At 40.8% G+C, this 12,923-nt stretch overlaps 1 protein-coding gene across 11 annotated transcripts in view; it reads left to right on the top strand.

Annotated features, from left to right (window-relative positions):
* The window catches only part of DLC1 (DLC1 Rho GTPase activating protein), a 416,507-nt gene that overhangs the window by 375,271 nt on the left and 28,313 nt on the right, over nt 1–12,923 (top strand). For all 11 annotated transcript variants that reach the window (XM_064477493.1, XM_064477492.1, XM_064477491.1 and 8 more), the window contains one exon: nt 12,357–12,428. In XM_064477493.1, the coding sequence (XP_064333563.1) occupies nt 12,357–12,428 (72 nt within the window). The remainder of the gene's footprint in view (nt 1–12,356; nt 12,429–12,923) is intronic.

The following is a 12,923-nucleotide window of genomic DNA, read 5'->3' as shown; positions in this document are numbered from 1 at the left end:
GGCTTTGAAGGGGGTATGGGAGGCTAGAGTGAGATGCCTTCCAATCAGAGGCTTGGTGGGATTCTAAGAGGTGGTTTCAAATACAAAAATAAGTACTTGGGTTTCCCTTGGTGTCCCCATGGAGATTTTAAGCCATGATGCAATTCAAATGAGGGTGGTATTTTTATGACTTAGGCTAGTAAATATGCAATTTGAAAATATTCAGGGAAGGATGATTTGATTCAGAAGAATGGGGCATCCAAAGTACAGTGGGTGAAGTGAATCATACTTTTTTTGAAGAGAGCCTTGTGCTGGACAGGATGGTCCAGTATTGTAAACACGCGTTTCTCATGCTTAGCTCTCCTTCCCAGCAACAGGAAGACGGAAATGAGGCCATGCAAAAAAAAAAAAAAAAAAAAAAAAGAACTCTGAAGGTTCCAGACAATACTTGACCCACCCTAGTATTCACCCTGTACAACCAGAAGACTTGCAAAAGTAAAAATAACTTCAGATGTTTCCCCTTCCTCCCTGAACATAGCCAAATCACTAAAGACCAAATGCTCGGTGCTTCAGAACATTACCGCACAAGCTGGCCCATGGTGTAACTGGTAGGGAGGCTCACGTCATGCCAAGCCTGTTCTTGAAATTATAAAGCAGACCTGGGGAGAAAGGTGATTTTTCTTTTTTAAAGTTGGCTTAGTCCAACGCTTAGGAATATAGGAGTTGGGATCTAGTGGAGGAGAGAGAATTTAATTTCCAAACCTAGTCATTCCTCTGAGTTTCTCTGAGGCGCTCATTTTAACAGGATTTACCTCTAAGGTACTTACTTTGGAGTTGTGGGGCTACAATACAAAGGAATAATCTATACAGCATTCAAGAAACCAAAGATTGTCCTCACCGTGGTGGTCAGGGTGAACTAATGCCCAGCCATAAAGTGTCAGTATCCAACACCATGTCCTAAAAAGCACAGACCCAAGTGCCTCTTTAACATGGCTGTGAAATTAGGAGGAAAATGCTTTTCTGGAGTGGACTTTGACAATTGTCTTTGTATCCGATTGTGTGACCATTGTGTAGGGAGGAATTCTGAGACTTGAAGGGTAATTCTTACTCCTTTAAGGAAGACAGCGCTGTAGGGTTAAAATATGTTTTATAGGAATGGATGGCTGGAGTGAGTACAATCAGTGGTGTTTTCTTTCAACCCAAAACTAGTCAGAAATCTAATTAATGTAAAAAGGGTTAATTCCCAGCTGAGAAAGACTCTTCCTGTCTGTTTGCACTTTTCCTTTGGGGATCCTGTGTTATTGTTAAGGATTATCATGATCAATGATAAGGAATAGGGTCTAGTCCTGCCGGGAATTCTTTAATTAGGTCTACTAGGCCTTCTTGCCATCCTAATTAACAATGGTCAGGAAGAAAGACCTGCATATTTAGGGTGTGTATATGTGTATGTGTGTGTGTGTATTTATAACATATATAAATAAAGTATATATAAAGTATATATACATGTTTATAGTCTCTCACAAGCAACAGTTAGTCTACTCTAGTGTGGAAAAAACCTTTAATTTTTATAAAGAATCCATAGACTTGGCAGAACAGTAATAACAGCATAGAAGCTAAAATTCATCCTGACGTTTGCTTTCATTGTCACAGTTAATCTTCACGGCAGCTCCACAAGGTAGGTATAATTATTCCCATTTTACAAATGAGGAGTCTAAGGCTTGCGGGAGTTAAATATCTTGCCTAAGATCACTCATTGTACAAGGTGGAGCTAGGATTTCAACAGGTTTCTGTGGCTGTAGATTCCAGTTATGGATGTATATTTGGCAGGAGTTGGTTCAATGGAGGAAACAATATTTAGTGGCCAAGTAGAGCCTTGCGGTAACTTTGTGGTTTCCTAGGAGGCTTGTGCTGGTAGGTCAGGAGATATAATGTTCAGTCCGGGATTGACAAATGAGTGGTTTCTGCGTCCCCTCTAAGGGGCCTCATGCATGGAGGACCAGAGCCTTTAATATTTGGAGAAGGGGTTTGGGATACCATTTCCTAGCCTCTATTGATTGTGCTGAACCAAGCTGTCTTCAGTGAAAGGATTCCAAAATTATATTTCTAAGGGAAACTTTTCTCCCAGATGTCACTGGAAACATTTTGAATGGCATCTGGAAAATGCCTACCTGTGAGGAAATAGTGTTCTTGGGCACCAAGAGGTAAAATATTATTCCTGGTAAAGTCGGGCCAGAACCCAGTATGAATCAGTCTCTCTTAATCCTTCATCCTTGGTTTTCATTCTGCTACTGGTGAGCTTCATAGTTCACCCACATAGATCACAACTCGGTAGCCTTCTTCTGTCTTACCCCCCACCCCGCCCCCAGGAGCAAAATCAAAGGCTAATTGAAGTCTGAGGTCAGTGCAGCCCAGTCCTCAGATGCCTTAGACACCTCCCCTCCACATTGTGTTCTCATCCCTGCCCCACCTCTGAGTGTCCTGCCGGGAGGGCTGGAGGCTGCTTCCTGCCGCTCGACAGAAAGGCGCCTTCCTCCTCCTTGCAGGAGTCTCTAGAGGATGTCTGAGGGACAAAAGTTTTCCACGCCCTGAGGTTGTAGCCTTTCCCAGGCTGCAGCACTCCGGAAGCCTTAGAGGAAGAGACCTGGGAGGCAAAATGGCCTGTGGCCCATGCCCAGGGCTGTACTCCAGCTGTGCCATGCCCTTTGTCACACTCAGGTGACAAAGTAGATAGAAGATGCTGAAATCCTGAAATTGTGAAATCATTTTCACCTCCCTCTTCAGCTCAGAAAGGACATCAAACTGTATAGTATCAAAAAGGGATCTTGTCTTGTGCTTGTGCATTTGTTAAAGTCATTCCGTGGGAAATTCCAGAACTTTGCAAAGGCAGCCTGGAAAAACATTGCCTCTTCCCTACTGAGGGGCAGCTGAGTTGCCTGGAAGTTCAGTAACTAGTCCAAGGTCGTATGTGAACTGAGTGGAACCCCTTCCTGCCCACATGTGTAAGCAAAACAGAGAAGCAACAAAATGAGGATCTCAATGTGCTTGTAGGGAAAACATATGTTATAAAACCAGTAACGTTCCTAAACTAAACAAATGTACCTGAATCAAGTTTTGACCAGTAGATTGTGTGTTTGGGGGGCTGAGTGTCTCATAAGCAATTTTGATGAAGATAATTCTTTAGCTCACCTGGAAGACAATAATCCTTATTTTTCTTACTCACCTTTTGCACAAAACTGAGAAAGTCAGGTTGAACACAGGCATACCTTGGAGGTATTGCATGTTTGGTTCCAGGCCTCCTGGTAAAGCGAGTCACATGAATTTTTTGGTTTCCCGGTGCACATAAACGTTATGTTTACATTTTACTGTAGTCTGTTAAGTGTGAAATAGCGTTATGTCTAAAAAACAGTATATATACCTTAATTTTTTTTTAAATGCTGTTGGAAAAGCATCCCGAATAGTATTGATCAATGCAGGGTTGCCACAAGCCTTCAATTTGTAAAGACTGCAGTATCTGTGAAGTACAATAAAGCAAGGTCTGCCTGCAATGTTTCCTGTTTGAAGTTAGACATAGGAGTGGCTCTAAGCTGCTTGCATTAACCAGTGTCTGCCATTTTTTAATTTTCATTGGTCTTTGATAAAGCTGCTGGGTGTTTCATTCTATTTTTGATTTTTTTTTTCTCTGTGAGAATGGACTGAAAGATGAGTGATTTCTTTAGAATTCCTCACTATTCCTTTTATTTCTAACTTAAGGTTTTTGTAGCACTACAATTTGCACCGTACTTTATATTTGCTGTGCTGTAACACTGTAGAACTTAGGGCAAAAGTCAAAGATTGGGGAGAGGGTGCTTAGTAGAATAAGCTTTGCTAACATACATTTAAAAAAAAAGACTTGATGAGCCTGTCAACCTTTCACTGGGGAGATAAGGGGGTGGGTGTTATTTTAGGTTTGTAACCAGGTATTTTTGCCTTGAAAAAATAAGTTAGAAAGTGGGTTATATAATCTTAAAACATTGGCTTCACTTACTGAAAAAAATGAAACTCAGAAAAACAAGGACCCTCAAAACTATGTTATCTAGGTGGTTTCCTTTCTTGAAGTTGTTATTTTAATCTATCCAATTATCATCTTTAAAGAGCTTAGTATTTTAAGAGCCATAACAATGCATGGTTTGAAATGCATAAATGTTTGATGTAGAATACTAAAAGTGTGAGTGTGAGTGTACGTATGTGTGTGTAAACGAAAGTTTTTTCACCCTGCCCCAGATTGAAATGAAGTAGGAAGATGTAATGATGCAGTATCTATTTCCTTAATAGTTTATTTTAATTTCAGTTTGACTCTTTTTGTGCTGGGTAGTCAGTGCCAATTTTTGATTCATTGGGAGAAGTTTTCTGTTCCTGGAAGTAAGTGGATCAGCTCAAGTCTGGAGTTCCTGATAGTGCCTGGTCATGCCTGGACTTAAATTCATACCGAGCTGTTTGCCTTTGCAGGGGAAGGGCACATATTTTTTGATGTGAGCTACTTGCCTTTTTCCTGGTTTGTGTGTTAAAAAACAGTGTTTTGCAAACACTTGACCTAAATGGTCCCCAAAGGGGATTTCAATTGATTTCATTTCTGCATAGCTGGAGTGTGGCCTTCTGTGCAGAATTTCAGGTGTAGGTTTGCCTTGTGGGTCCCAAGGTTCCCTTCTTTCAAAGCAGAACCATTTATTAAGTTGTCATCACATCTTTGGGGAAAATGGGTCATTTTCCCTCCTGTATATTATTTCTAGAAATATTCTTTACTAGAAAGCAACATATCTGCCTCCAAACCTCAAGCCGGAGGGGGGAAAAAAGCCTTAGAAAGAGAACGCCCTCAAAACTCCCCGTTCTTACTTGTACTGAAAAACAGTCCAGTGATTTAAAAGTGAGAGTAATCTTTGTAGGCAAGACTGCAGGGTGCAGAAAGTTCTCTCACCTGGGAGAGAGGGCTGGGTAGCTCTGGGACTTTAAGCAAATTACCTAAACTTTAGACCAGCTTCTTCATTTGTAAAGAGGAAAAAAAAAAAGTAAAAAGTTCCAAGATGCATTCCAGCCCAATTCACGGATTCGGTATATACCAGAATAGTGCTATTAACTGAAACACAAACGTACAAGATCAGTAAGCAAAATAAAACTCAAGAGTTTTCTGTGGGTTGAAGTGTTTTCTTCCTAACTAAAAGATTAGTTTTAGTTTGAGGGCTGTAGACACACATGCAAAAACATCTAAGGTTTTGAGTTCTCTGTAATATGAACATAGGCTTTGTGGGACAAATCAAGAAATTGATCTATTAAGAAACAAATTAGATGTTTTAGCAATAAACTTCAGTAAATTTACAAAATTGGGGAACTCAAAGCAGTTACTACTGATCCAATTTTTTGAGGGAAGAAGGATGTCTCCATGTAGTTGATGATAAATCTGGAAAATTAACAGTAGAAATGGAACCTATTTTAATGCTATCTTAGCGAGCAGGAGAAATGGGCATAAAGGAATTCTTAGAGTCAGAAACGTAGGGAATTTACAAAGCCTATGGCAATCCCAGATTTTAAAGATGAGGAATCCGGTCCAGAGAGATTATTTTCTTAAGGCTACTTAACTAAGCAATGAATTCTTTCCTGGACCTGTTTTCATGACCTGTTGCAGGTAATACTTTGACCCCTTTCTGTGATGGATTATTAGAGGGAACTTGGGACACTCAGATGGAGTGCTCATGTCCGCTCTGTGAGATAACCTGCTTTCCCCTTCCTGCCTCCTCTTTGTTCTGTGTTACAGGAAATCGAGACTGCTTACCATTCCTTCACACACACCTGCTCTGTGCTTTGCCAGCTCTCCACTGAGTTTATTCTGTCTCTTTTCCTCCAGATCTCCTCTCCCACAATCCAGTCTTTAAGTGAAAGATCACAACCTCCTTAAATAAGGCAGAGCATGAAAATGAGTGCTGGAGAAGCCCCTCCCCTCCATCTCTGAATTCATACCTGTCTTTCCTGTGTACAGCCCCCTCTGTACTATACAGAAGTGTCTTAGTTTATTCTTTCTCTTTCTTCCTTTTTTATTTTTCTTTCTCTGTAAGAAAAAGCTGCATGAGAATAGTGAATTTCAAATGGGTTGTTTTGGGAGGTAACAAATAGCATTTTTTAAAATAGAATAGAAAAATGTAAGACAGCATTACTTACTGTAAATGCTATGTGGGGAAATTTGTTTGACACATGTTTATATATACACACGTGTTTGTGTACATGAATGTGTGCATATTTATACACACACACATGCATGCATATATATAATGTGCTTCTTATTGTAGATCCTGGCCTGAAAAAGTAAGAAGAACACTTCACTAGAAGAAAAACCATATTGCGATTTATTTATTTATGTAATATTTATGTAGTGAACAAACTGCTCTGTGCCCCACACTGTTGTAGGTGCTTGGGATACAGCAGAGAGTAAAACAGGCAAAGAAGCTTGCCCTTTGGGAGTTTACAGAGGGGAGAGACAGAGTAAGCATAATAAGAAAAAATAAAGCAGGAAAAGGGAGCACAGGGTAGGGGAGAAGAGGCCTGTAGGGCTGGGTCCGTTAGCCGGAGGGAGATGGTGTGACGGGGTATAGGAGGGAGCAAGGGCTTGTGGGCTGTTGTTAGAATTTTGCTCTTCACGTGTGACATGGGGACTCTGGTGCTGCCTGTATAGGGTCACTTGGGGCTTGAACACATGGATCTCAGAATAGCCCTTAGGAATCCAGCTGTTCCTAAGTAGAGGATCATCTGACACCATGTACTCAACTGTGAATTACCTTTCCCTTTGGCTTCCTGCTTCGGGGCAGGACGCTGTCTTTGGTTATCCCTAAGCCCAGCTGGCAGCACAGATAGTAGATGCCCAGTAAATAAATACTGAATTGAGGGGGGACGTGAAGGACGATTGGCTTCACATAAACGTGTGGCTATGCTGGCACATATCTAAAAGTGGATTTGGGTCAGCTACCGTGAGGCCAGATGGGCTGAGAAACTTAATTAGTATTGCCCGGTCTTCCAGAAGCTTCCTAAATGGTTTCTTTCAGCATAGGCACAGCAGATGTTTAGAATTTTTTTAGGCACCTGAGGGTAGGAATGTTGCTAGTTGCTAGTCAGAATCTTTGCTGTGATTAGATAACAGAAGAGTTTAATAAATATTAATATATACATTCTGCTATCTGACTTAAGCCAACTAGGAATTTTACACAGGTAGCTCCTGGTTACCAGTCTCTGGCAGGGTGTGTGTATGGAATGTTTATTGTTATTAATTGCAAAGAGACAGGGGTTGAAGTCCTAGTTGTTAACCTGTTTTTGGAGAAAGGGAAATTTTCATGGAGTGTTTCTAGGTCCTTCAAACAAATGTATGCATGCTTCCAATGTGGCAAAAATAGTCTCTCACTCAAGCTATACAGATGAATTAAGAAGTTTATGGTAGGTACCCCTCGCCCGCACTAGGGAAGGTGGGGGAGAGAGCTTGATGGGGTGCAGAAGGGGAACTGGAGAAGGAGAGAGAAGAGATTAAGAGTCTGAGGTGCAAGAGGGCATGTCTATCCTGGGAACCCCAAGAATTCAGTAAGAGCGGAGCAGCGCTGGCATTTGGAGGCCTTCCAGGAGCAGAATGGCCAGGCGGAGGCCAAATTAAGAGGGCTGTGGGTCTGCTGAGGAGTCCGGATTGTATCTGAAAGGCAGTGGAGAGTCACTGAAGAATTCTAAGCAGAGGAGCAACATAATGAATGATATATTTCATACAAACCAATCCAGGGCTCAGGGACCTTTTGGACGAGTATGGATTTCTTGGGGGCAGGGAGGAGAAGGGGTTATCAGAGGGAAGGCCATTAGGATAACTTGGGAAGAAATGTTGTCTGGTTCAGTGGTCCTCAACCCTGGCTACCCTTGAATTCACTTAGGGGGCTTTTTTAAAAAGATGCTGTCCAGGTCTCCCCTAGACAGAGAAAATCAGAATACCTGAAGTGGGTGGTGGTTGATGGTTTTAGAAAGCTCACCAAGGTGATGCCTCCCTGTATCCAAGGCTGAGAGCTGCAGCGATCAAGTGTTTTGAGGCAGTGGTTTGCTTCTCTGCCCCGTGGAACCCACCTGCCAGGTTGAGATGGGCTGTTGGGGCCCAGCTGTAGGACAGTTCCGTAAAATGGGCCACCTTGACAGAGGCAGGAGAAGCAATAGAGTCTTCCTCCATTTGAAGGGGAATGAATCTTGGTTTAGATCTACCTTCACAAAACATAGCTAACCTGCTTCTTCGTGGCTGTAAAGGCATCAGCATTTCCATAAATCTTTATTCCTAAGTCTTCATAGTTGAGGGAATCCAAGGAATCTGGAAAATGCTTGAATTTTCTTACATTCCTCCAGTTCCTTAGAATTTTATTTAAGAGGTAAATCCATGTAACATTTGCCTTGAGTCCTGATTTTGGAAGCACATTGCAAAGAAGGCAGGAAGCACGAGGGTTCCCACTGTGAGGACAGAGCAAAGGGAAGATGGAAGTAATCACACAGTCACATCCTGCTCCGACCCAATCACCCATGCTCAGCCGCTAAGATCAGCGAGTTCAGCAGAATGATGGCGGGCTTGGGGAATTTCTGTTTAACTTACTGTCGAGGGGAAGTGTCAGCCCACCATGCTAGGAAGTGTGCAAATATGGCCTGATGGTTCCCAGCCATACACAAAGGGGTCTCCCAAACCTCATTCATCTAACACGACTAATTACTAAAGCTGGTTCCAATAAAAATTTCCTGTTTCCTCCTTTAGCACATTTGTCTGTTGTTTGCTTAGAGAAAACCCAGGTCTAAAAGTGTCACTGTATTTCCATCATATTTTCAGTTTATAATGGCAGTTTTGCCCAGTGGGAAATGTTTTTTTCAAAAATCATCCTGGTCGTCTTCACATTACCACTCAGGTATACTGAAGGAAAAGTTAGAGCCCTTTAGAGGCCTCCAAAAATAGGCATGAGGGGTTAAAGTGACAGCAATAACACAACAGGTGCATGGTTTTCTTCAGCATTATAAATATTGTTCATTGTTACCCATTTTTTCAGGAAGAATTGGTCTTGTTCATTTCTGCAAGTCTTAGCTCTTTCTCCCATTATGGCATTTGAATGGAAAGGAAGCTCATTTTTTCAGGAGCAGTGGTTGTTTCTCCACTTGTGTCCTCATCTATATATCTTGGGGATGATATTCATTACCCATGTGTTAGGATCTCTATAAGGAGTCAGTGAATTCATACACATCAAGTGCTTACACTGGGCCTTGTACACATTCCATGCTCGATGAAAATTAGCCATTGATAGAATTGTTGGGAGGCATCTGGGAAGGCTGCCTGGAGGAGGCGGCATTTGACCTTGGCCTTGAAGAATGAGCGAAATTTGATACTGAGAGGATGGGAGAGCATTTCAAGGCAGGGATGTGTGGGGAGATGAGGAAGGACCGAAGTTTATTTTGACTAGAATCCAGAGGGAGTACAAAGAGCTAAAAAATTCGTTTGGATGCCACGTGGACACCCTTGAAAATCTCAGGGAGATGTTGAGACGATTTTCTAAGTATTGGAGCTCCAGGGAAGTTTGTGAGGGAGAGACAAGATCAGAACTATAGGAAGTTTAATGAGGCAAGGTTGGTAGCTGGAGTCTCAGAAAGGAGAAAATTGGAGACCAGGATAGGGTAAGAGAAAGTCCAGCCTGGATCAGGGGAGATGAGAAAGAGTAATCCCCACCTGACCTGGATGTAGACATAGATTCATTTCATATTGAATTAAACAGAAGTATTGATTTTTTAAGAAATCAGTACTTATGTCGGATTGTGACAATTTTCTCTTGGTAACTGGAAGGGGTTGGGAGTGAAATCAGTAACTGTTCCATTTTTTTTAAAAATCAGTGACAGCTTTTTATAGTTTTTACAGTTTTCTAATTCTGATTTCTGCACAAACAGCAGGTTAAGTTCTCACTTGTTACACAGCCTAAGTTTTCCTAAGTGAGCATTGTTAAATGTAAACTAGATATAGGCCCATGGTTTCAGATCTGAAAGGCAAATTCTCATCTATTTTAGGGAAGGGAAAAGGTGGGTAAAATGACTGCTTTCTGTAGTTCTTGAACGTGCTGCTTTTTAGCCATGGTAAACTTTTCATTAAATTATCTGCTGAAGAAGCAAACCGTGGCCTGTTCGCATGATTTCTTTCTAACCAAGTGGCCCTAAAAAGAGTGACTATTTGGACGTGGCTTTTTAGGTCAATTTTTGGTCATTTGGGGGCATTTCTTTTTATTAAAGGTGGAAAATGAGTAAGAGTGACAAGACAGCAGTAGGCATTTATGTGTTCCTCAAGTCAGGTGGGGCCTTCAGTGAGTAATGTGTGTGAAAACACGTTGTAATTTGTGAAGGATTATATAAATAAATGTAAAAGTTTTTTAGAAAAATAATACATCATTTGTGCCTCTTGGCATGAAGCCATTTTAGTAAGAAAATAATGAATATGCTCTAACTAGGTGGTGATATTGGCTGGTAAACTGTCTAATTAAGGCGTGTGTGTTTGTGTGTGTGTGTGTATGCGCGCGCGCGTTGACCTGGTGTCATGTCTGAATAAAGTCCGAGAAGCATAGATGTTGAGAATTTTTGGCTACTCACCACTTAAGTAAAATATATAGAAAGCAAATACATCTACTTTTTAAACAATCTATTGTTTATTGTTCAGTGTCTAACAATCTGTTCAATGGCAATAACCTCTAAATAGTTAGAAGAAGCAAACTATTTAAAGTATTTTTTAAGAACACTTAGCTTTTTTTTCTTTCCATATCTTTCTTTGCGCAAGGGCCACAGGGATAGAGAAAAAATAGTTTCTACATCCTTTAAAATAAAACGTTGAGCTTTTATATGTCTCTACAACAATGTAGTTTTCCAGAAAATGTTTATTTTATGATTTTTATCTATAGCTTCCATAATTCCTTTCTGAGACAAGGTATGAATATAAATCCATGAAAAAATGTTAAGCACAGATAATTCACATTGGACAGTTCTCTACATTCTTTGATTCAGTGCAAACATGGAGATTCCTACACATTAATGTCACTCTATCCTTCAACTCCAAATTCAGTCCTGAATCTTGTACTTAATCATGTAGCTTTTGTTACCACCCTGAAGATTCATGAAAGTCGGCTTTGCCGTGTCATTTATTGTTGCTCTGCCGCCATAATTGTTTTTAGTTTGAGTATTTACTGACTCATCAGAAGATAGCAGCTTGCTCTTCTCCTTGGTATCAATAAGGACATTCCCAATTGCTTTAATGAATTTAAATATTCTTAATTATCTTTTTGTTAAAGACTCAAGGAACTCATAAAATACGAGGTTTTTAAAAAAATGCTCCAAAACCATAAAGTTACTGGACAAAAGCAAGATACATATACTTCTCTCTAGTGGACTATCCACCTCCCATCTGGCTCTGAGGAGCGATGCTTAATGAAGATTTGAATCTGGAATAAATTAAGCAATGTTGAGACATTTATAAATGAATAAATAGCCTTACATACCTAAGTACTCTAATGGTCTGAGGAAGGTGGGTAGAAGGGTTGAAAGGATATTCTTTGTGCAGACTGAGAACTGATGAATGTGCCCCGGACCTCCTCTGTGAGTCATTTTTAACGGGATTGTAAATATGTGCTTGAGTGAGTTTCAACACAGCGTGTGTCAGTTGCTCTTGGCCTTTCCGTTTATCAATACTATCTACAAGATGTTAACAGCAGGGAAGTAAAAGCTCTATTAGGCATTTCAGCCTGCTGACTGTGGGATTTATTGACTTAATGCCCTGCAGGTGACCACCTGACCACCCGGGCCTCTCTACTTCCTGACACACCTAAAGGCACTCCTTCATAGCACCTGCACCGTTACACACATCCCATTGGGTAGCAGAAGCTTTGTCCCTTTGGTCAAGTTAGTTCCCTTCTCCAGGTTGTCAGATGTACTTGGTGGCCTTTTATGGACATGCGAAGTAAACCAGGTTAGGCCATCCAGGCCTAAAATTAATTATTTAATCCCTCTTCACCTTTCTCATTATGCCCTAGTTTCTTAATTGTTTGTAACCAGAACCCAGAAGCAGCACAGAGTAACATACTGCTAGGACTCCATTTATGGGGTTTTTTTGTTTGTTTTTAAAGGAAAGACAAATAATTATAGGCATGTTTTAAAGTCTGAAAAGGTGTACAAAAATTTAAACCATTTGAATAAGTGGATTTTTATTTATTTACTTTGCTTATCCCTTTCCAACAGATGTCATGTTTCGCTTGTGTAACAAAATCAAAGTTTATTAAGGGAGAAGGAGCATGCTGAGTTACACCTCACACGTTTGTCTGTCTTCTGTTCTATTCTAGAAATCGAAGCCAAAGAAGCTTGTGATTGGCTCCGGGCGGCAGGATTCCCCCAGTATGCCCAGCTGTATGAAGGTGAGCTGGGAACGCTGTTCTTTTTCAATGAGCATAATCATATCCTTGGTTCATGATTATCATGGATCTGTGATTTATTTTCAGACATTTTATTATTTATTTAAATATTTCATTAAGGTAATGATGCAGCAAGCACCTAAGACCCCCACCCACCAACCAAAAAAGCTAGGACCTTGCTAATAACACACCCCCTGCTCGCCTGTTCGGTCCCTCTGCCACCCCCGGCCCAAAGTAACCGTCATCCTGAAACCTTGTCCATCACTTCCTTGCTTTCCTTTTATGTAGTTTTACTGCATTTCCTAAAAGAAGTATTTTTATAAAGTTGCTTTTACCTTTATAAAAAGGGTATCACGCTCTACGTAATCTTGTAAGATCTAATTTTTTCACTGAATACTGCTAAGGTTCTTCTATACCGCATGTCCCCTGCACTCTGATGCTGAGTAAGACTCCATTGTGTGGATATGCTGCAGTTTACACACAGCCACACTCTGATTG

This window comes from Camelus dromedarius, chromosome 22 (genome assembly GCF_036321535.1).
Source record: "Camelus dromedarius isolate mCamDro1 chromosome 22, mCamDro1.pat, whole genome shotgun sequence".
Lineage (NCBI taxonomy): Eukaryota > Metazoa > Chordata > Mammalia > Artiodactyla > Camelidae > Camelus > Camelus dromedarius.
This window is presented reverse-complemented; position numbering and strand designations above follow the sequence as displayed.